The 24,594-nt window shown below is 40.5% G+C and overlaps 1 protein-coding gene across 2 annotated transcripts in view; it reads left to right on the top strand.

Annotated features, from left to right (window-relative positions):
* Nucleotides 1–24,594, top strand: part of ITGA8 (integrin subunit alpha 8) — a 180,137-nt gene that overhangs the window by 137,602 nt on the left and 17,941 nt on the right. For both annotated transcript variants that reach the window (XM_064592014.1, XM_064592013.1), the window contains exons 24-27: nucleotides 3,802–3,907; nucleotides 5,856–6,014; nucleotides 18,921–19,049; nucleotides 22,644–22,757. In XM_064592014.1, coding sequence (XP_064448084.1) covers nucleotides 3,802–3,907; nucleotides 5,856–6,014; nucleotides 18,921–19,049; nucleotides 22,644–22,757 — 508 coding nt within the window. The remainder of the gene's footprint in view (nucleotides 1–3,801; nucleotides 3,908–5,855; nucleotides 6,015–18,920; nucleotides 19,050–22,643; nucleotides 22,758–24,594) is intronic.

Below are 24,594 nucleotides of genomic sequence, written 5' to 3' on the forward strand. Positions count from 1 at the left end.
AAAGTTGGGTTTCTCATATGGGTGCAATTTTTTAATTGCTAGATTAATGTCCAACAATTGACCACAATTTATTCTCTAACATGGGGTTAGAGTTCTTTTTAGCCATTTTGCAAAGTAAAACTCTTTACTCCAGATACTCAACAAAAATATTGTTTTCAATGTTCAATTCTTCAAGGAACAAACAGCTACTGTGTTGAAAATCTTCCATGCTCAGTCTTCAGAAAAAGCTCTTTTTATTTGCCAGTTGTGTTTATTCCAATGTATTTTATCACGCACTGTCTCTAGCAGTTCTTCTTCAGTTTAATGTTGTTTTTGTCATTTTAAAAATAAACTCAAATGGATTTATTCCCTCAATGGGAAAAAAATACTGAGAATTATTCTACTTATTTCAAAGCCAGATGGTGTCAACACTGTCTTTCAGCAGACTCCCATGGCATTTGTTGGTACAAAGGATTAATTTAGCATTAAGTCTGTAGGAAGTAAATTGGCCACAAGAGACAGCACCACATGCATCGAGCTCACGAAGAGTAATAAACGTATGTCCTCTTTCATATAATCAGGATTGAGTGGGTTTGATCGCGGGACACTGCAATCATAAACAACCATGGTCTGTGTAGATGCTGGCTATTGTGGGTAGAACTAACATTGTTCCAGACAATAAATAGTAGTCTGCTATTTGGGGCTTATAGTGTTTGATAAAGGGATTATGAAAATAGGGTTCATACCGTACTACCACAGCATTGGATTTGTACTTCTGACAGCATATAGACTTTAACTTACCAAAAACCTAATTCCTTGCTTCCCTAATCCTTTTCTAATGTCTAGTGTTATCATCGGTACCCCAATCTTCTTATCCCTGGCGGGGGGGTCTCCGTGGAATAATGTTCTATCCTCCATCTTAGAATGTGAGCACTATTCAGTAAGAGCTGTTAGGGCTGTTTATCCTTGGCTAATAGTTGATTATATTCTTCCTTCCTTCCTTCCTTCTAAAAAAATGATAATTTTGAAAACGGTGAACAATGTTTCACTTATTCATTTGGAATCTTCAGAGAGCCGTTTTTTTCTCATGGTTTCCCCAGATTTGAAAAAGTCTTAGACAGTACATAACTGAATTTTGTGAGCCCTAGCTTTTGAATGATTTTGCCATGATTTTGCCATGACCTATAATAGATTATCTTTTCCCTTACAGATTTCTATTTGATTTTGTTAAAGAAATGGGGCAGGAAGTTTCTTTAAGTTGTCTTTACTAAAATCACTGCTGCTTAGTGGCCCCTGTGGTGAATTATACAGTCGACTTTTGAACAATGCAGGTATTGGGCACCAACCCCCTGTGCATGTAACTTTGACTCCCCCACAACTTAACTACCAGTAGCCTGTTGTTGAGAGTAAGCCTTCTCGATAACATAAGCAGTTCATTAACACATATTTTGTGTATGTGTTATATACTGTATTCTTACAATAAAATAAACTAGAGAAAAGAAAATGTTATTAAGAAAATCATAGGAAGAGAAAAAAAAATTTACCATACTGTATTTTATATGAAAAATCATATATAAGTGAAAAAAATCCTCATATAAAAGAACCTGCACAGTCCAAACCTGTGTTTTTCAAGAGTCAACCGTATATTGGAAATAGAACAGTCCTGAGTAAACCTGAGCTGAGGTCTTCACCTGCAACTAACCCCTACTTTTCTGAACATCAATTTTCCTTTCATGTATTAAATGAGGGGTTTTGAACACACTGTCTCCATAGGACCTGTAAATTTCTAACTATTTATGATTCTGTGGTACTGGGGCATTTATGACCAGTCCTCCAGGATTGATGACCATAAGAACAAAACTCTTCAGAGAAAATATGCTCAGCTTCTGCTCTGTATTTGTTCTCTATGCAAATAAGTAAATGAATGAATGAATAAATAAAATATAAATAAATAAATAAATAAATGTTTTCCCTAGAACTTCACATTGGGTGTGGAGCATGGAATCAACTCTCTGTTGCCAAGCTAAGAGCAAAGTAAAGCTTTGGGTGCTTAGGTCGTGAAGGCTCCACAGGGACAGAAGTCCAAACTCTCTGGGATTCACTCGAATAAAAGTAACCTTCTGTGTTCTGTACTCTTCTCCTCACCAAGTCCCCAGTGTTTGATCTGAACATGATTTAATCAAATCAAGTCGGAAAGGGGAGCATGACATAACAACAAGCCAATATAAGGGTAGGGGATGTTGAGGTATCAGCCCAGCAAGGCTGTGCTCTGCAATTGTAATTTAATAGTTGCCCAGTAAGGATGAAAGCAAAGGGTTTCATAATTTAGTAGCATTTCTGTGGGTTGTCAGTTTAAAATATGTACTTCTTCCACACACCCCTAGAAGACAATGCAGCCAAAGTGACTTTGACCAAGAGCATTTGAGATGTTTTCCAATCATTACAACCCAAAGAGTTTATCATAATTTTCCAGATGAGGAAATAGGGACACACAGAAATTAAATTACTTGCCCTTGGGTCAGTGTTTAGCCCAATAAATTTTGCTTTCTACTTCAGAAAGAGATTACTCAGAGGGGAAAATAAAGATAGCATTTGAAGTTGCTAGAGGCTGTGTTAATTACTGATGCCCTTAAAAGGGCATTTAAGACTTCTGATTGCCAAAAGAGGGATTTTCTGTTGAAGTTACTTTCAGCTGGAGGTCTAGGAATTCTTTTAAAGTTACCTTCACCTAAAAATTGCTAGAAAAGCATTGTTCTTTTGAGAAGTATCCTTTTTAAGATTATAAAAATAACAATTTGGTTTGGAACCAGCTTTTAATGTAGAATAATGCCATGTACTGCATTGCATTCAGCCAGTGCTCACTTTCTAGGTGTAAATTGTAGGCAAAAAATATGTACGTGTCATGTTACTATCCTACTTACATGATTACATCATTTAACTGTCTCTCTCTCTCTCTCTCTCACCCTTGAGTTATCCAGAGGACAACTCTAGATCTTGATCAGGCTTTATTTTGGCTCTGGGCCTGGCCTTGGGGGAGGTAGGGCTGCATTAATGGGAAGCAAAAGAAATCTAAGAAGTAGGAATATACAAGTGGCCACCTTTCTACTCTGAAGTATTTAATTCAAAACTGCATTTCTTCACAACTCAACAGAATTCTAGATCTTTATCCACAAAAAAAGTCCCATTTCTTGATATGGCTTGAAACACCGATTACATAACCTGTATACACACACACCCACACCCACACTCTCTGACACTTACACAGGACCTATAGGTAGATGTATACATTTATGTGTCTATATGTTAAATTATCTCAACTCAGGGTTGCTCTCTGCTCTGCCCCCTAGGGCCCAAGAGAGGAGATACTGTAAAACAGTCAATCTCTGAGCTAGAAACCAGGACTTAAAAGCCTCGGGGGTAGGATGTTTCAGATCCCTTACTATTCCTTGAGTTATTTTGCTGAACATCACTTTATTTTTTTTTAAAGATTTTATTTATTTATTTGAAAGAGAGAGAATGAGAGAGAGCACATGAGAGGGGGAGGGTCAGAGGGAGAAGCAGACTCCCTGCTGAGCAGGGAGCCCGATGCGGGACTCGATCCCAGGACCCTGGGATCATGACCTGAGCCGAAGGCAGTCGCTTAACCAACTGAGCCACCCAGGCGCCCTGAACATCACTTTCAATACCTTCTTCCATATAGACAGTGTCTGTTCGAGGAAATTGCGGGCCACTTTTTCCCATTGCTGTTAGCATACCCTACACTAGTGAAGCATTCTTCACGTGTGTCATCACCAGCAATTAACAAAACATTCTGCGTTTCAGAGTATCCCACCCTCCGCAGATTGTTCTGCCCATTCGTAACTGGGAACCGGAAGAGGAGCCCCGCAGAGAAGAAGGAGTTGGACCATTGGTGGAACATATTTATGAGGTAGCTTTCATCTTAAAGTTGTGTTAGGAGTTTTTTCTTACGCTCTTTACCAATAAACTCTTCATAGCATTTTAAAAGACACCGATCCAAGATCTGAGCTTTATATACTGCTTGGATTTGTGCTGTTATGCTATCATATTGCAGTGGGGGGAGGGGGTAGAGTATGAGTCACTTGCTTTTTAGTGGTGAGAGCCATTATGCAGTGAGAATATTTTATCTTGTTACTGTTCTCTTTTAAATGTTCCTTACATCTCTTTTTTTTTAATATTTGGACAGCCTAACCATAAAAAGGACTAGCTCCCTGGACTTTATTTTGCCTCTTCCTACATTTTCAAATATCCTTAAAATCTACCCACCTCTTAAACTGAAAGTCACCAACCAGAAGGTACCAGACAGAGAAAATGTTATGGATTATTCGCTATGTACAAAAAAAAAAAAAACCCACACATATAACACACACACACATGAATAACTTATTCGGAGATTTGAAATAGTCCGTCCGTCGATTGGTAAAATATTTTCCAGAAGCAAATCAGAAGCTCATGAAAAAGCCACCTTCTGTTTGAGGTCCCTTCTTATTTACTGCTCTCTATCCCTTTCCTGTGTAACTCATTCCACTGACCTAGAAATCCTGACTGTGACTTTCATCTTAAGCTACAAGGGACATGAATAGCATTCTCTAAGGTTAACAACGAAGTCATTTCAAAACTGATGAGCTGTGTACATATGTGGGAAAGAAGTGTCAACTCCTGCATAACATCAACATGAAAACCTCTGTCATCTGCCCAACCTGTGGCTCAGAATCAGAAGCCCCATCCGCAGCTGGATCAAAGCTTTGCCCTAAGCTCTCTTGATAGCAAAAGGATAACATAGTCCCCAAGGCCACTCGGATTAAGAACCTTGCTAGTAAAAAATGCTGTCAAATAATTTATTAAACCTTGTGTGCACCGGTTTCTCTTTAAGAATGGTGAAACTTTAAAGTTTGCAAACATATTCAAACTCATTCTCAGGGCAGCCCTGCTTCTAATCTTAGCATAAACGGATCATAAAATTTTAGGGTAATAATCAGTGGTGACAAAAGCAATTATCACGTGTTTCCTACATGCTATTCTCATGTCTCAAAATATACTGTTATCAGTGGGTGCCATGTTGTTTTGATAATGTGAATTAAATGAGCCACCTAATAAGCAAAACCAAATTATAAATTGTTTTATTGATCATTAGAATTATCAGAACTGTGGGGAAAAAAAAAGACAAAAGTTCCCTGCTAACTTTGAAGTGAATTTTCAAAACCACAATAAATTTAAATACATTTCGTGATTTTCCCAAGCTGTTTTTGTGTCCTGTGAATACAGGATTCATGTGTTTAAAAAGCTCATCTCTTCAGGAGATGTGGCCTCTCTTTCTTTGATATTCACTGATTAAAACAGAAGGAGCTCAGCTTTGAAATGCGCACTTGATGTGAACTGTGGTGAGCCTGGACTATCTTTGGCATTTGATGGATAACCATTTTTCCAGAGGGTGAAAGAGAGTGCGTCGCATATGGTTGCAACTGGCAAGTCAGTAGTCTGGGAAAAGGCAGATTTCAATGTAAAGAAAGAATAACTAGGTTTTGAAAGCGTATCATTAAAATTGCATTTCTAGCCCTGCGATTAAATGAATATAAATTTTAGGTAAACATCGCAATGATCAGACATGGTTAATGTGGTCTTTGCTAAGGAGATCTGCCCTCAGAGATTCACAGAAGGAAGAATCTTCTCTGAGCAAAAGCGCCTCTTGTTTTCGGAGCTCTTCTTGCTTATGTAGATTGTATTTTTCTATAGCCACCATCATAGTCTGGATGCGTTAAAACCCAAAATACGCACTTTTTAGAATGGGTACAAAGTACATGGAGCTTGATTTCATCTTCCTGCCTTGTCCTGTACCATTACTTTTTCCTTTCTTGTAGCTGCACAATATTGGACCGAGTACCATCAGTGACACTCTTCTGGAGGTGGGCTGGCCATTCTCTGCCCGGGACGAATTTCTCCTCTACATTTTTCATATCCAAACTCTGGGACCTCTGCAGTGTCAAACAAATCCTAATATGAACCCACAGGATATAAAGGTAGGAGCCTGGTCTAACTAGCTGTTTTGCCTGTTTTTTATGGTAAGGAAAAAAAACTAAAACTGTGGTTTATATTTTTTAAAGTGAAGTAATTATAAGTTATTTCGGGCGCCTGGGTGGCTCAGTCGTTAAGCGTCTGCCTTCTGCTCGGGTCATGGTCCCAGGGTCCTGAGATCGAGTCCCACATCGGGCTCCCTGCTCCGTGGAGAGCCTGCATCTCCCCCTTCTGCTCCCCCTGCTTGTGTTCCCTCTCTCGCTGTGTCCCTCTCTGTCAAATAAATAAAATTAAAAAAAAAAAGAATAAGTTATTTCGGTGATAATCTATATGGCCTTTTCTTTTAGTGTTATGGTTAGAATGCCAGGTCTTGGGGCACCTGGATGGCTCAGTCGGTGAAGCATCTGCCTTTGGCTCAGGTTGTGATCCCAGGGTCCTGGGATCGAGCCCCGTCGTTGGGCTCCCTGCTCAGCAGGGGTCTGCTTCTCCCTCTGCCCTTCCCCCTGCTCGTGCTCTCTCGATCTCTCAAATAAATAAATAAAATCTTTTTTTAAAAAAATGCCAGACCTAACTTAAAATGTCACTCCTAGAAAACTTAAATTTCTCTTGATTTTATTGTTCATGGTAACCTGTCATTTATCTAGCCTATTTTACTAGATACCTTTTGCATATGGTTTGACTAGCAGCACAACAAAACCAAAATCATAAATAGACATGTCATGTTTGGAGAATTTGTACAAAATTCTATTTTTAGAGTCCTTTTGGTGCATTGCCAAAAGATATAAGGATCTTTGCAAAGTGGGCTTTTCCAGATGTTGCCAATAGCAAGTGGTAAAATGCGAGAATTTCCCAAAGGCCATCTCTGTGCCCCAAGAACCCCCAGACTGGAAATTTCTGGACCCCATTCTTTAGTGCAGCTTATAGAGAAGCCCAGAGCAGTGCTTTTCAGATTCTCAAGCTTATCCAATCACCTGGGGGTCTGGTAAGAGGCAGGGTCTGGGGGCCCTAAAACTCTGCCGCTCTACAATCCCCACCTGACATCCACGCTGCTTTGCTACTCACAGACTAGCCAGAAGCTCAAGTGTCCAAGGAGCTGATCTCATTCAGATTAAGATCCAAATCTGGCTTTAAGTTTCTTCTGGGAAGAAAAGAACATAATTAGCATAAACCCTTGAAAATGTCACATTTGAATGGAAAAAAAAAAACCTTTTAACCAGATGTTATCCTCAAAAGAGAACTTTATTTAAGAATCAACATTATCTAGTAGGTCAGGGAGACAGTGTCTCTATTCGAGGTGGAGCAAAGAGCAGGCTTCATGAAATACTAACTCAACCATTTGGGACGCAGGTCTGCCTCTACTCTAACTGGGGGCACGGGGACATTGCCGGTTATGAAAGGCTTTCTTCTTCAACCCAACATGGCTTCTAGTCCAAGGGAGGAAGACTGAAAGGGGTTCAGTATGAAAGGATTTATAGGACAAGTCTCCTTCTTTATGGGGAAATAATAAATAAGGTCACTTGTATCCCACAAAATTATTTAAAATACTTCCTCCCTGGAAATTTTTTTTTCCATTTCCTCTCTCTTGGCTCTTCATTGAGATGATTTTAATATCTTCAAGGACAGTAGCTTATTATAAAATAATAAATAGCTTATTATAAAATAAATAAAATAAATTTTTAATCAGGGGGCGTCTGGGTTGCTCAGGCGGGTAAGCATCTGACTTTGGCTCAGGTGCCCCTAAGCCTAGTAATTTTAAAAATGCAACTTAATTATGCTCCTTTTATAAAACTCTCAATTTGTGGAAATTGAATATAAGAAGATTTGATTACAGTATGAAGGAATAGCTCCCCAAAATGACAAATGGTAACAATTCATGAATTCTTGAAATTCAGAATGATGAAACAGTTGAAATGTTTTTACTTTCAGGTCCTCTGAGTACTTTTACTTATATTTAGTATGTATAACCCAGAGAGTCTAAAAGAGCTTTTTATCAATAAGTAGATTTTTTAAATTAGTTATCAGTATGTTTTACATAAGCAGCTACCAACAAATTGAGAATACTTGAAAATTATTTTCTTCTTAAGGTAATAATTTATTGGTGAAGTCTCTGTAAATTTACTTGGCAATTTATTTCTTCCTAGATAATACAAAGCTAAATAATCAATTCTCTGTTTTAAATATGAGTTGGAAATTAGTAAAGAATAAATTATTTATTATATCTAGTTATCTTCAATGGAATAAGTCTGGGAAATTTTTTAACTTAGGTATCAATTTCAGATTCTTGCATCAAATCTAATTACTGTTTTTTATATAGATATTTAAAGATAAATATAGTTTTTTAAAATATAGCTATTTAAAGATAAATATCTGTAGTTTTTTTTTTAACTTAGTTCTTTAAGAAGCAGAGAAAGGGTAGGTTTAATAAAAGGAACAAGGAGGCAAAATACATTCATATGGGCAAAAAGTAAATCCTAGTAGGACGAGTGGGTGGCTCAGTTGTTAAGCGTCTGCCTTCGGCTCAGGTCATGATCCCAGGGTCCTGGGATCGGGTCCCGAATGGGGCTCCCTGATCAGCAGGGAGTCTGCTTCTCCCTCTCCCTCTGCCCCTCCCCTCTGCTTGTTCTCTCTCTTTCTCTCTCTTTCTAATAGATAAATAAAATCTTTAAAAAAAAAAAAAAGTAAATCCGGGGCGCCTGGGTGGCTCAGTTGGTTAAGCGACTGCCTTCGGCTCAGGTCATGATCCTGGAGTCCCGGGATCGAGTCCCGCATCAGGCTCCCTGCTCAGCAGGGAGTCTGCTTCTCCCTCTGACCCTCCCCCCTCTCATGCTCTCTGTCTCTCATTCTCTCTCTCTCAAATAAATAAATAAAATCTTTAAAAAATAAAATAAAATAAATAAAAATAAAAAATAAAAAAAAGTAAATCCTATCATTCGATCTCACCCACTAAGATAAAATTCCTTACGATTTGGTTCTACAATTTCTTTATAAGCAGAGCAGTAATTAGTGAGTGCCTCTTGAAACATCTGCGTCTATGAGCAGGTCTATAAGTCTTTTCTGAGGATGCTCTAGTGCCCACTGGACAAGCCGCTGACATATCCCAGACCAGCTGCAGGCCTGTCAGAGGGAAAACTCCCACCTCAGCTTTCCCGAGGATCCTCTGGAGGATTTTCAAGTTCTCCACCATGTTTGCCTCTCCAGCCATTCAGCTGATTTCCCCTCAGCAAAATGCTTTCTCTTCAGGTCACATATACCTTTTTGTCCACTTCCCCCTCCCGTATATATTCTCATTTTTCCCCCCAATTAACCACTGAAAATAGCTCCCTCTTTCACTGCTTCTTTGCAGCTCCCACCAATGTCTAAGGAAATGTGCTGATGAAAAAGCAACTGTCCAGAGTTCCTTAGAAGCATTTTCTAGGCCACCTGCTCCAAGGAACCAACGCCACCAACTCTAAAACCTTTGAAATTCCCTGGACGCCCCCTGCAGAATCTCCACAACATCTCAAAATAATTTCTCACGTCTGCCTAATTAAACCTATCAGCATTTAATAGGATTAATGTATTTACCACGATGTGGGGGGGGGGGTCCTAATTTTTAAAAAAAATACTCAGAGAGCAACCTCTTGGCTTTGCTTTTTTATTACAAACACATAGTTTTATTCATCAAAGCCATACTGTAGGTAAAGTAGGGTTTTTTTTGTGGGCTGGTCTGAAAACTGAGCCACCATTTAAAAGATTGTCTCTAAAGAGAAATGCATTCTGAGTGCCAAACATCTAGCCTCAAACCTTCTGAAATATGACCCATCTGTATATTGAACAGGTATTCCAAATGTGATGCTCCTCACATAAGTCTCCAAGTCCCATAAGGCCTGAACGGGATTCACTTCTCACAACACTGACTGGTGCAGCTGAGTTATCCCACCAAGCGACCCTAATGTCCCCAAGATCTGAATAGCAGAAGGCCACCACCATGATCATAGGAAACAATGGGCCAAAGTTCTCACCCACACGTACCTCACTTGCTGCCCAAATACAGAGCATCAGTGACTAAACTGGGGACACACTCAGATGCCACTAGAAGTTCGTGAGGTTTTTTTATAAGGGTTTTAAATTAGTTTTCTTCTATTGCCACTTACCATAAAATGGATACAAATAGATTAATCTGCCAATGGAAAACTGATAAATAGCTACAATTTTTCCCCCATGACTTTATCACTGAAATACAGGTCACCTGCCTTGAAATAAGGGAAGAGTTTAAAGAAATGAGGACTTACTTACCCATGACATTTAAAAATATGATCTGGGAAATGGTGTCATTGAGATTGAGAAGTGATCATGTCTGTCCATGGTCTACCCATGCTGCTCTGTGTTATGTACTATAATCGTTTGCTCTCAGCCTCATATCAGGCTTCGTGGGGATTCACTTAGCCTGCTTTGTTGCCACCGTTCAAACACCCCAGTGAAGGTAAATAGGAGCACGTGTGGGTGACAGGGTTCAGGAAAGGTGGGTGAGCCACCTGGCCCCTGGTGGTGCCCGGCGCAGGCAAGCCAGAGGGTGGGACACTGCCTTGGGGACATTCCCTTCTTCTTTCCTTTTTGCCTCCCTGTGAAATGACTGCTGTCTTTGCTTTTAACTTAGTTAACCTCCCATGATGGTTTCACGTCATCAAGTTCATTTCTCTGCCTTCTGTGAACCACAGGGGCATAAGCAGATGGCCATGAAGGTTCTGCCTCCAGGCTTCAGAGATAGAGGATTTTAATGTGGCAATTTCGGCACATCCTGCCATCCAAAACATTGTGAAACAGTCAACTGTCTGCAGCATTCTGGCCAATCCATTAAATCTAATTCGTTCCAGATCCTTCTTGAAATAAAATTTTAGAGTTGAATAAAGCATTTCTCAACCATTCTAAAGGCAATAAAATAATGATTTCCAACTACCCATTATCTTATTTGGGTGGACTTTATCCTGAGGTTTGGAGAGTCCTCCAGACAGGCTGTGATCTCTAGATAAGATGTAGTTGAAAAAGCCAACGCTATTAAGGACCCAAAGCTGCATAAAGAGTAAAGGACTTTTTTTTAAGTTGGCAAGGTTTCTTCACGAACAGCCAAGTGTGAGAAGTGGGAGAAAGGGCTGTGGGATGTCACACTGTACCCAGGAGGGGAGGACAGGCGAGGTGTTGGCTTCAACCTGAGCTAGGATCACAGGACCATGTTCTGGGCCCCCCCACTCAAGAAAGGAGCCCGAGGTCCACATGATGTGACAGAGGCTAGACTAGGGTGACCGTAACAAGAGAGAAAGCCAATGTTGCATAAAGAACGGGCTTTGAGCCATGGAAGGCAGGAGGTTCCAACTATCTCGAACGACACCATTCTCACAGGAATCCCAAATTACAACCAGATATTACAAACATGGAAGCAGAAACACAGGTACCATCCACCAAGCCCTGCAATTAGTTTTTGGGGGTTTTTTTTGTGTTTTTTTGTGTTTAATCAGTGAGCATGCAGGCTGTGGCTTGCCTTGGCAAATTTGCATCATTTTGTCTTACCCTCGAGAGAATTTTTTTCTTCATAACTGCCTCCATTTACTTATTGCTCCTTATTTTTTTTTTAATTTTTAATTTTTTATTTTTTTATTCTTATGTTAATCCCCATACATTACATCATTAGTTTTAGATGAAGTGTTCCATGATTCATTGTTTGTGCATAACACCCAGTGCTCCATGCAGAATGTGCCCTCCTCAATACCCACCACCAGGCTAACCCATCCTCCCACCCCCCTCCCCTCTAGAACCCTGTTTGTTATTGCTCCTTATTAATTCAGAATGCAGGGACTTGTTACAGCTCGCAACCCACTTGTGTTCTCTCTCTCTGTCTCTCTTTCATGCGCCCCCCCGATAGAGGACTTTCATTCCCCTTTTATTTTTAACAGTGCCTATACATCCAATTTTCAGCCACCAAAGGGAATACACTCTCCAGGATCCATTTCTCTTTGCCTTATCTTCTCTTTAAGATGGTCTTCAGATTCTCCTGTAAATTTTATTTTTATTTTTTTTTAAAGATTTTATTTATTTATTTGACAGAGAGAGACAGTGAGAGAGGGAACACAGGCAGGGGGAGTGGGAGAGGGAGAGGGAGATGCAGGCTCCCCGCCGAACAGGGAGCCTGTTGCGAGGCTCGATCCCAGGACCCTGGGATCATGACCTGAGCCGAAGGCAGATGCTTAATGACTGAGCCACCCAGGCGCCCCTCTCCTGTAAATTTTAGAATCTAAAAACACGTGTCTAACAACTAAGAAAAGCTTCAAAATCACCAATGGAGTGAATCTATCCTTAGCCCCTGGAAAGAAAACTCATCTTGGTTCAGGTCATTCCAGTGGTAGCTCGGATGATCTATGAGATGTTTTCTGGTGATTTTACATGGTCCTTTGAGAGTGGCAGTGTCCGCCTGCAGATCTCAACTCCAGACATCAAAGATAACATCGTTGCTCAACTGAAACAGTACCGCATCCTCCAAACCCACGAAAGCTGGCAGCCCATGCAGCCCACCCCCAGCATGCAGCTACCCCCACCTGCCAGCCCAGTAATCATGAATGCCATCTTTTTTACAGTATTGTCCATATCGGTATTTTTTATTACTCAGATTTAACCAGCTTTCTTTCTAACAATGTTAGTGGCCTCTGATTCTCCACATATGCCTGGCTTTTAAAGTTGGTTTAATTTATGGAAAAATCACCCTTCATATTCCCCCTTTCTTATTGTACCCAACTATTTTCTTCAAAAGTTGTATTTCCAACAGTATTGCACATTCCAGCTAGACAGTATTCCTTTAGCTCATAAATTTAAACCTATCCCAGAGTGAAGAGTTTGGTGAAGAGTCATGCAAATAGAAAACTCCTGTTGGAGTCAAAAATCTGAGTAGCAGCTGGGGAAAGAACCGTGTTTACCAACAATTGTTTCCTTATTGCAGAAAAAGAGCAATTTTCGTATTTGTTCTGAAAAAGATACTTGAGTGTTCACCACCAGCTCCTCAGAGCACTTAGCAAATTGTTTTCTGAACTGAATGCCTGCCTAACATGGGCGCTAAGAGGCCCTCACCTCTAAGGGTTTCAGATTAAGGAAAAACATGACCTGTGGGTTCATGATCAATTGTGAAACAGGCTCTGAGAGTTCATCTAGAAAACAGGCTGTAACTGTGGTTTACATTTCTTGGATAACTTCTTCCTTGTTTTTTGTTTTTTGTTCATTTTGCTTTTTGGGTTTTGTTTTGTTTTGTTTTATATTTTGAAATAATTTCTGGAATGCCACTTTCGAAAACTGGTTGGTAAGCCTTTCGAAGACTTTCTCAGTGTGGCGTTTGGGAGGGACATTCCTCTATCTGCAAAACAACATTACTAAAAGAAAGAAGCATGTTTTCTCAACCCCTGCTGTGTAATACGTTCATTCTCAGGCTCAGAGTAAGTCCTGCGTGTTACTGAGAGACTGCTCGTAAGTATTTGTAAATGATGATGTACCAGGGGCCCCCACAAACGTGGTCTTCATCCATACACAAGCTGCATCTGACGCCACCACACAGGAGGCTGAAGAGCTGTCTTCTCTTTGGGCTATTATTTTACTATTACTGCTACTACTACAGGAATAAAGGAACATTCCGTAGGTCCTTCCAGCACCTTTCCCCTGTAGTTTGGTTATGTGCAGAGTTAATTCTGTAACATATCTCCCAGTGACCTATAAAAAAAAAAAGAAATTACACATGAAAATGTCAAAGCAGAAACCACACACACACACACACAAATATATGATAGAAGATATATATAAGGGAATCTTAGAGATGTTCACAATTTTCTATCTAAACTCAAATTTTAATCTTAGGCTATAAGGCATTTCTATCAGATTCTCCCCCATTGAGGATCCTTGAGCAACTCTTCAGCTGGCACTCCTTCCTGACCATGGTCCTGGACTATTCTAGCATCCTTGGGGCTGGCCTGCACCTCAGTGTCTACGTACTTCATCAGCCCAGTGCTGTGAACATCACTCCTAATTACCCCGTCCCTGAAATATTTAAGTGCACATCCAAGCCTCCAATTCAATCTCCTGTTTTTATAACTTTCTCACTTCCTCTGTCCACAAGACCTTCTCTTCCTTGATAGAAAACTTTCTCCGAATCAGTTAACCACCCGATTCTCAAGACTGCCACGCTGGGAATCCATGATGAATTGGCTGAAACATTCTTTTATAGGTTCCCTTATGTAACCTCCCTTCTCCCATGTCCTTCCAAGTCCCTGCCCTGAAAATCTCCATCAGGCACACTCCCATAATTTGGCTTCTCTGCCCCTTCGCCTGAGGGCACCAGGACACACTGATGGTGGGAAGTGCTCACTGGACAGCCAGTGGAGTGTGGAGAAGCCCCCTCTGCCATTTTAATTCCTCTCTTCATTTGTTTCTCCAAACCTTCACTACTGTTCTCGTACTTCCCATCCAGCCTCCTTAGCATCACTGTTAGTAGGTGACCTTACAGCAAGAGAATCTTCAAAGGATCCCTTTCGCCATCCCAAATCCCAGCTCCCAGCTCCCACCACACACACACACACACACACACACACACACACACACCTCTAATTGTCTCTTTCTCATCCCCAAGACCTGTCCAACACTTTCAGAAGAAGGAGAGCTCTTCCTCCAGTTCCAAATTTAACTTGCTACATCAAGTATGCCCTGTTTTCTATATTTTCAACCTCTTCTCCTCTACTGGTTCCCTCCTTGGATCCCAAAAACTTACTTAAATTTCTTCCACCTTCAAAACAAACAATAAGCAAATAACTTCAGTCCGCATCTTCTTCCAAGAATAGCCCCTTTTCCCTTCCATTTTTAGCTGATCTGTACTTGTTATCCCTGCTTATTTCTCTTTTATTACAATTATTAATTTTTTTTATTTTCATATTAAAGAGTATTAAATGCCCATCAAAAGAATATATCAGGCAATATATAAAAACAGCAGAAAATTTTTAATTTCTAATAATGTCTCCACCCATTTACTGTTATATTTCCTATTTATTTGTGCATTAATTTTTAATTTTTAATAATGTCTCCACCCATTTACTGTTATATTTCCTATTTATTTGTGCATTAATTTTTTTCTACTTCACTGTATATTGCCAGTAATTAAGGACCTCTTTGAAAATCCATAATACCATTATCATACTTGAAAAGAAGTTAGCAAAACTTCTTTTTTAATTTTTTTATTATGTTAATCACCATACATTACATCATTAGTTTTTGATGTAGTGTTCCATGATTCATTGTGTGCGTATAACACCCAGTGCTCCATGCAGAACGTGCCCTCTTTAATACCCATCACCAGGCTAACTCATCCTCCCACCCCCCCCTCCCCTCTAGAACCCTCAGTTTGTTTCTCAGAGTCCATCATCTCTCATGGTTCGTCTCCCCCTCCGATTTCCCCCCCTTCATTCTTCCCCTCCTGCTATCTTCTTTTTTTTTTGTTTCTTAACATATATTGCATTATTTGTTTCAGAGGTACAGATCTGTGATTCAACAGTCTTGCACAATTCACAGCACTCACCATAGCAGATACCTTCCTCAGTGTCTATCACCCAGCCGCCCCATCCCTCCCATCCCACCCCCACTCCAGCAACCCTCAGTTAGAAGTTAGCAAAACTTCTACCACTAGTAATATTTACATGACTATTCTCCCAGATTTTGTTTCTATTGCTAGATGTGCAAGGTAAATATACATCCATTTTTATTTTTTAAAAAATGCAATCTTGGGGCGCCTGGGTGGCTCAGTTGGTTAAACGACTGCCTTCGGCTCAGGTCATGATCCTGGAGTCCCGGGATCGAGTCCCGCATCGGGCTCCCTGCTCAGCAGGGAGTCTGCTTCTCCCTCTGACCCTCCTCCCTCTCATGCTCTCTGTCTCTCATTCTCTCTCTCTCAAATAAATAAATAAAATCTTTTAAAAAAATGCAATCTTATTATATATGCTATTTTATAACCTGCCTGTTCCTCTTACTAAGATTTCGTATTTTTCTAAATTACTATGTAGCTTTACATCATTTTTAAAAAGTGTCCTGTAGTCTTTTGCATAAATGTCATAATTTATTTAACAAATTATGAATGCCCACAAAGTTTTATGTTACTATCCTATTTCCATTATAAATAGCAACTAAGAACATCCATGTTTTATTTTGTTTTCTTTTGGTGCTTTCTTATTTGGAGGACATGGCTGCATCTCATCTCTGAGCCATGGAGAATTGTTTCAATATGAGAGTAAGATAAAGATTTAATTTTATATTTTTCAAATAATTATCCAATTGTCTGAATGCATTTACCCTTTGTCTTCTGCAGATCAATTTCCACCCATACCCATCCCCTGCTCAGCAAAAGGCATCTACAAATTCTTTTTTCTTTTTTTACATTGAGATGTAATTGACATATCACATATTAGTTTCAGGTATACAACATGATTTGGTATTTGTATACATTGTGAAATGATCACCATAGTAAGTCTAGTTCACATCCATCACCACACAGAGTTACAAATTTTTTTCCTTGTGATGAGAACTTTTAAGATCTACTCTCTTAGCAACTTCTAAACATACAATACAGTATTATTAATTAGAGTCACTATCTATACTTTACATCCCTAGGACTTATTTATTTTATAACTGGAAGTTTATACTTTTTGACCACTTTCACCCATTTCAGCCACTCCCCAGGATCCCTCCCCCTCCAAACTGGCAATCACCACCAATCTGTTCTCTATGAGTTAAGGCTGTGGTTTGGGTCTGGGTCTCTGGTGGTCTTTTTTTCTTAGATCCCACATGGGATTTGTCTTTCTCTGTCTTAGTTCATTTAACATAATGCCAACAAGGTCAACCATCCAGGAAATCCCATCCAGGATTTCCTTCTTTTTTATGTTTGAATAATATTTTGGTGTGTGTGCGCGTGCACACGTGTGTGTGTTCACCACATCTATTCATCGATCAGTGGACACAGGCTGCTTCCATATCTTGGCTACTATAAATAAAGCTGCCGTGAACATGGAGATGCATATATCTTTTCAAACTAGTGTTTTTGTTTTCTTCCGATGAATATCCAGAGTGGAACTGCTGGATCATATGTCCATAATTCCTTACATGACAAATTCAGTGACTGTTTTTAGTCCTAATTCTTTACTCCTCTGCAGGATTTGACATTCTTAGTCACTCCTTTATTTCTGCAACTTTCTTTCCCTTAGGCTTCCCTAGATTCCCACTTTCCTGCTTTCCTGGATTGTCTCTTTTTTTTTTTTAATTCTTATGTTAATCCCCATACATTACATCATTAGTTTTAGATGAAGTGTTCCATGATTCATTGCCTGGATTGTCTCTTACATCCGATTTCTCCTATCTCACGTTTCCTCACTGGATCTTCTTCCTCTCCCTGTTTCCCGAGATTGCCTTGGATGTTATATGTGACTCTATGCTTATCATTTTACATGTTCTCACTGGGCAACTGAGGCTGTTCAGCAGGCATTTACAGCACAGCTTGGTGGGTGCTGATGGGGGAATAGAGCTACCACATGGAAGGTCACACATGGGCTCAGGAATCATCCTGCTGCACGTCAGGAGTGGACAGAGGTTCTGCACATTGCTGAGCAGGGTGTAGAGGGCTCTCAGTAAAAAATGAGGCTGGAGCAGTAGGCTGAGGTCAGTACACAGGGGCTGTGCACAGATGCTGAGGAATCTGGACTCTATCTTTCTGTTTATCCAGTAGATTTTTCTAGGGTTTTAGGACATGCTGGGCATGATCATTCCATTTTCTGTGGTGCATCCTACATCCACAATATAGGAATATCTGTCTTCACCCCACAGAAATGGGCATACTATCACTGCCCCTGTGACTATAAAGAGAACGTGTGTGGGGGCGCCTGGGGGGCTCAGTCGGTTAAGTGTCTGCCTTCGGCTCAGGTCATGATCCAAGGGTTCTGGGATTGAGCCCCATGTTGGGCTCTCTGCTCAGTGAGAGCCTGCTTCTCCGTCTCCCTCTACTGTTCCCCCTGCTTGCGCTCGCTCTCTCTCTGTCAAATAAATAAATAAAATCTTAAAAAAAATTTTTTTTTAAGTAAAAAGAACAAAAGAACGTGTTTGGGGGACTTGGGGTAGGGGCAGAAAATTAAGGTTCTATATTCAGTCAGTCTAAAATGAAAAATTCTAATGGGGTATTATGTGTGATTTATTGGCATTTCAAAATATTTATTCAGCTATCAGATGTACCCAGCATGGAGCCTGAGATAAAATCATAAGTTCTAGAACAATCGCAAAACAAACTGAGGGCTGAAAACAAGCTCCCTTACAGCACAATGTTCATGTGGCATGCTTTGGAAAAGTCATTTTTATTAGAACACAATTCACTCCTGAGGGAGCGTTTCTTACAACTTCAGGAGCGTGGGGCTCAGGCATGCTGATGTCGGGTCCTCGACTACATCTGTTTCCCCACGGCCAGTGCCTCACTTTCCTGCCTCCTGAGGATCCGTCCCACCACACAGAATGTTCCTGGAGCTTCACCAGCACCGATGTATGAAGAGAGAAAAGTAACAGGAAAATAAAGACTCATGCTTGAAAAGTCACTTCCATCTGGGGAAATCACTTTTGCTTAAAATCTGACCCTTACAAGATAAACTTTCCAGGAAGGCATTCCCCATCCTTCAGGAGCTCCTATGGTTGGAGAACGGGAAGCCTTATCCCTTGTCCATGCATTTCATTGTGTGATTGAACACACTGCTGGCAAATCAGGACGGGTCTGGCTTCTATTGTGACTCCTAGCCCGCTGAGGGGGAAAATGCCTGGCGTTCAAGGCTAACGAAAAGGTGACGAGCATTTATGAGACTGATGTGCTATCTCTTGCTTTCTCTTTGCAGCCCGCCGCCCCCCCAGAGGACACCCCCGAGCTGAGCGCCTTTTTGCGAAACTCGACCATCCCTCATCTTGTCAGGAAGAGAGACGTGCGGATGCCGGAGCCCCACAGACAGAGCCCCGCAAAAATCCTGGTGAGTTATCCCAGTGCGTGCACATCCGAGAGGAAAGGCCAGATTGGACCAAACTCCCAAACACAGAAGGTTTGAACTTGGGCTGTTTGTTTCTCCATCCCATTCAATGCTCAGATATGCCTGCCATGTTTTTCCAGTACACGTTGTGAGCCAACAAAGTGACTCTTCCCTGCCTTCAAAGCCATATTTGCATTATAGGGCTTTCACTCTTCTAAACCTGCCATGCAGGCCACGTTAGAAAAATAATGATAAAAACCTAAAACATGGCATGCGATGCATTTGCAGAACACAAAGCTCCCGCTGTGAGCCCATTCCTAGACACTGAGCGCTGAGGGGCAGGGCTGTCACAAGTGTCCCTGCATCTCAGACTCCTCTGATGGTCCAGAAAAGACGAGAATGGGGTCTTCTGATTTCCTGGGCCCAAACCCTGCAGAGTCATAGCACGGGGAGCTGTGGTAGATCTATCCTGAGCTTAGTCAACCCTTTGCAAAACTGTGGAGAGCACTCAAGAGTTGGTATTTTCAATTCAATTCAATTCTCTTCACTCGTTCCAAGGTGAATGTTAATACCACCAAACTCTACAATTAAGAGGCTAAAATTAAAAAAAAAAAAAGAGTCTAAAATGTTTTGTTTTAATGTGTCTTGAATATGTTCTAAAATTCATAAAAAGTTTCAAACATGGAAATGGACAGAAACATACATCGAGCAAGTCTTATTCAGTTAAACTTAAATCAATAGAGGAATGTTTATTATAATAGAAGAACCTAAAGTTACCTGGCAAAAAGCTATGACAGGGGACAGATTTTGGTTCAAGTCCCTGTAGATTTTTATTTTTATTAAAATTTTATTTTAAAGCCATTTCTGACTTTGTTAACTCATGCTTTATTCTCTTTGTCTCTTATTGGTTCAAAAATTGCAAATCATACGCCTCCGCCTGTCCTCAAGTCAAAACAGTTTTGGATAGAAAGTGATTATACAAAGTTTATTCTAAAATCAAAAGTTCAATAAGACCTCCTATGGTTTTTGTTTAGTTAAAAACAACTTACTGAATCCCATTTCTGATTAGGAATTTGAAAGTGCAAAATGCCAGCATCCTGTGTTGGGATCATAATTTCCAATTTGCATAGAAAAAATTTGTATCTGTCACACTGAAATATACTTCTCCTCTGCCCAAGAGCGTCCTTGCCTCTCTCCTCTAGGACCCCTGCTGCTCTTATAATGACCATACCATCTCCTCCTCACCAGGCTTTCTTCTTGTCCCTTTCCCTTCTCGGCTTACAGAAACCTTATCTTTCAAACCTTCTTCAGCCTCTGATACTATTAATCACTTCCTGAAACTGTATGTCCCTTGGCCTCCCGCAAAACACTCTCTCCTGGTTCTCTTCCAGTCTGTTGGCCTGAGCCTTCTTAGAATTGTTTGTGGGCTTCTCCTCTGCCCATTCTCAGATGCCCCTGTACCTCAGGTCTCCATCCTCAGATCCCTTCCTTCTCCCACCAACTTCGCTCCTTCAGGGAAACGTACTGCACAATCATGGACTCCAGCCACGCCTATGGGCCTCCTGCCATCTTAGCAGTCCCTACTACACTCTAGACTCGAGGAGCTCAGTGTATACATTCCTCTGGATGCCTGATAACCACTCCAGCCCCAACACATCCAGAATTCTGTCTCCATGACCCCCAGAATGTGCTTCTCCTCTAGAATTCCCAAACGCAGGAACACCAGTGCCCATCCACTCGGTTCCCCAAGCCAAAATGGCTCCCTCCAGTCCTCCCTACAATCCTCCTTACAGTCCTCCCTCTCCTTCATCCCAACTTCCAATTTGTCACCAATGTCTCATCCTTCTTCCTGAACTTCCTTAAACTCCGTTTTCCTCTTTCCATCCCCATACCTCAGTTCAGGGCCTCTTCCCCTCTCCCTTGGACTCTTGCAACAAGCCCTTGTCACCCTCCTTGCTTCCCACTCTCCTCCTCCCCATTCTTGCCTCCCATACCACCTGCCCCTAAAACCCAAACCCCATTATAGCCCTTGCTTAAACGGGACCTTCTGAATAGAATCTAAACTCCTTGTCTCCAATAGGAATATTCTTTACCACGTAGACTTCCTCTCATTCCTTTCTCACTTCTATCTGTCCACCCTGCCCCCGAATACCCTTTTCTCCTCTTTTCTGAACATGCACTGGTCTTGTCCCTGTCTGCCTAGACGGCTAGGTCACTCTTTCTCGCCCTTCAAGACTCATTCTGAGCACAGTCTTTCTCCAGAATCCTCCAACAGAGCTAGCTCACCAGGACCAACAGGTCCAGGGAGCTTACAAGAATCACCCCCTTCTCACTCGCCTTCTTTGCCTCCAAAGGGTGGGATTGGAGATACACAGCATGTCAGTAATGAAGTGTAGGTAAACATGAGGGTCCTCACAGGGGACACAAACTGCAGCGCTTCCAGAATTCCTGCTCCTGCTGTAGGCACAAAACCCCAAACACCTCAGCTCCCAACCCTAGTAGAATAAGAACAGCCCCACCACCTGAACCTGGAAACAGCATGTCGAAATCTGACCTCCCTGGAATTTATCAGATGCCCCTTACTGATTGCTTTGTTTTTGGAGAATTCAGAGGTTCTCAAAAAAGATTTTCATGGCAATATGTCCCTCAAGCTACTCTGTGGTTTAGCAATTTCATTAAAGTAAAATGCCTCAGTTAAATCCTGCTCATACTAGTCAATAAACTAATGCTTATTGGGCATTGATAGTCCAGAGCCCAGTGCTTGAGACATGAGAAATAAATAAAGCATAGCCCACACGATAAGTTCAAATCAGTGAGGGAGTACAATTCAAGAAGTATCATCCTGTACATGGATACACAGAAAACAGATGTGAGCTGTCTATTTATTTCCATACTGGACCCAATCAAAAAATATGATTTGACAGGTAGAATGTCATCACAATGAATACTTCCCTGGAACATGCATTTTATATAATAAAAGTTGCCTGTTGTAAGTTAGCAAAATTAGGAACTAGCTTAAAAACAGCCTAATGGATGGAACTCGAAGGTTCTGCTTTATAACCAAGAAGTAATTTAGAAGGAAGAATGTTTTGGAAAAAATGGGTTGATAACACTGGGTCTTTGAGATAATATAGATACAGGGAGCTTCCTCCGAAGCCTTTTCAGGGCTCCTTTAGTCCAGGGTCATGTGTTGTAAGAGTCTATAAGAAATATCCTCCTGCCTTCTGAGAAATGAAATCAACAAAGAACAATCCAATCACTGCTGCAGAGAACTGTTTTAAGTCCTTAGGAAAAAACAAAGCTTAAATCTTATGTTGTATTTTACATTCCATTATCTCTACACTACCAGTAAAATTGATGCATCATTACTACCAAACTGGGCTTTCTCTTGGTTGTTTCAATGTAATTGTTTGTTGTGTAAATGAATAATTTATGAATTAGGTGGTGACTTCTGAGAAAATACCGTGCAGATAAGCTGACTTCAATGTTGATTTTCCACCACAATTTAAAAACACCGATTGGCCACCACTGATGTTGGGGTTTTTTTTGTTTTGTTTTGTTTTGTTTTGTTTTGTTTTGTTTTGTTTTGTTTTGCAGAACTGTACAAATATCGAGTGCTTACAAATCTCCTGTGCAGTGGGGCGGCTAGAAGGAGGAGAAAGCGCCGTCCTAAAAGTCAGGTCACGGTTATGGGCCAAGACCTTCCTCCAGGTAACAACACTGACGCTCATGCACCCGCTCGTAGGGAACCTCTCCTCAAAAGCTCAGCTGGAAGTTTTCCTAAAAAGGATTTTTAAATGTTTTAATTTTTAAATTTAGAAAAATTTGATTTTTTTCATTTAAAAAATTTAGATTTAATTTTAATTTTAATTCAACATTTTTTATTAATTTTTAAAATTTTTTAATTTTTAAAATTGTTTAAAAGAAGTGTCTGTGGAGACGTTGAGCCAAGGTCAGCTGGTCATCTTTCCCATCAGGTGAAGACCTTTTTTTTTTCCCCAGCTTTATTGAGATATTGCTGACATATATGGAAGTTTAAGGTATACAGCATGATGATTGGAGACCTGTATGTTTTTGAATGGTTACTACTCTGAATTTAGTTCATACCTCCATCCCCTCATGTAATTATCTTTGTGTGTGTGTGGAGGGCAGGTGATAACTTTTAAGACCTACTCTTTTAACAGCTCTCAAGAATCCAATACAGTATTGTTAATTATACATTAGATACTCAGAACTTATTCATCTTATAGCAGGAAGTTTGTACCCTTTGACCATCATCTCCCCAATCCCCCCACCCCGAGGCCCAACCTGATCTACTCTATTTCTGAGTGCTGCTTCTTTAGATTCCACATGTAAGTGATGTCATACAGTATTTGTCTTTCTCCGACTCATTTCACTTAGCATAATGTCCTCCTCCTTGTCCATCTGTGTTGTCACAAAAGGCAGGATTTCCTTCTTTTTTATGGCTGAGTAATATTCCTTCATCTTTTAGGTGAAGACAATGAAAATATCCTGAGTCCCTAAGGCCTTTAGACAGTAACTTAGCTTCGAATAAATCTATTTAGCTCACCACTTTCTACCCAGTGCCCAGCACATAGTAGTTTTCAGTAAATATTAGTCAGTGGAATGATGGCGCATATAAGAGCACAGTGTAAGCCATATGCCCCAAAGGGTCAAAATAGAAATCAATGAAGAAGGGAAAGGGGAGATTCCCACAGCCTGGGCCCCAGCCAGGATGCATCTTAGTGACGTTCCACATATGTGTGATTAAGAGGTTCTTGGCTGCTTCCGTGTATCTAATCTGTGGCATCCCACCCTGCCACAGATAATTCCGTGGACTGCGTGCATTTTAAAGTTCTAAGATCTCTTTTATACTGAACAAATTAATTTTTTCCATTTGGAAAGAGCTATTTATTCAAATGATACTACTATGTTGTGACCTTGTTGTTTAGAAAGGATTTAGAGAGGAGAAAATAAGATAAATTTAAAACTCTACCAAATCTATGCATTCTTGCTCACATTTTAACTATTAAAAAATTCATCTGGCTCATTGCACCATAGAAAATCAAATGGTAAAGTCCTTTTGAGTCTAACTAATAAATACAGAATTTCATAAGTCTGGATTTTCATGTTTTCTGGGATTCAAAATACTTCTGTAGTCTCGCAAATCCTATTTAATTTTGTTTCTAAAATAAATGGAAGGAAAGTTAAAGGTATTTATGAAATAGTGGTGAAGCTTTTTTATTTTTTAACTAAGGCAGGGTTTCTTAATCTCAGCATACTCTTTCAGATCAGATCATTCTTTGTTGTGGGGAACAATCATTATAGGATTATAGAATGCTTTATAGGAAGTGCATTATAGGATGCTTAGCAGCATCCCTGCCCCCCTCCACTAGATGCAACCCATTCCCCAGTTATGACCATCAAAACTGTCTCCAGACATTGTCAATGTTCCCTGGGGGCAAAATCACCCCCAGTTTTGAATGCCTGAACCAGGGAGAAGTGCAGTACACAATTTATTTGATTTTTAAATTTTTTCTTAGTTAAA

The sequence above is a fragment of the Mirounga angustirostris genome, unplaced genomic scaffold (genome assembly GCF_029215605.1).
Source record: "Mirounga angustirostris isolate CCGP_5_RB_7025 unplaced genomic scaffold, mMirAng1.0.hap1 SCAF_5, whole genome shotgun sequence".
NCBI lineage: Eukaryota > Metazoa > Chordata > Mammalia > Carnivora > Phocidae > Mirounga > Mirounga angustirostris.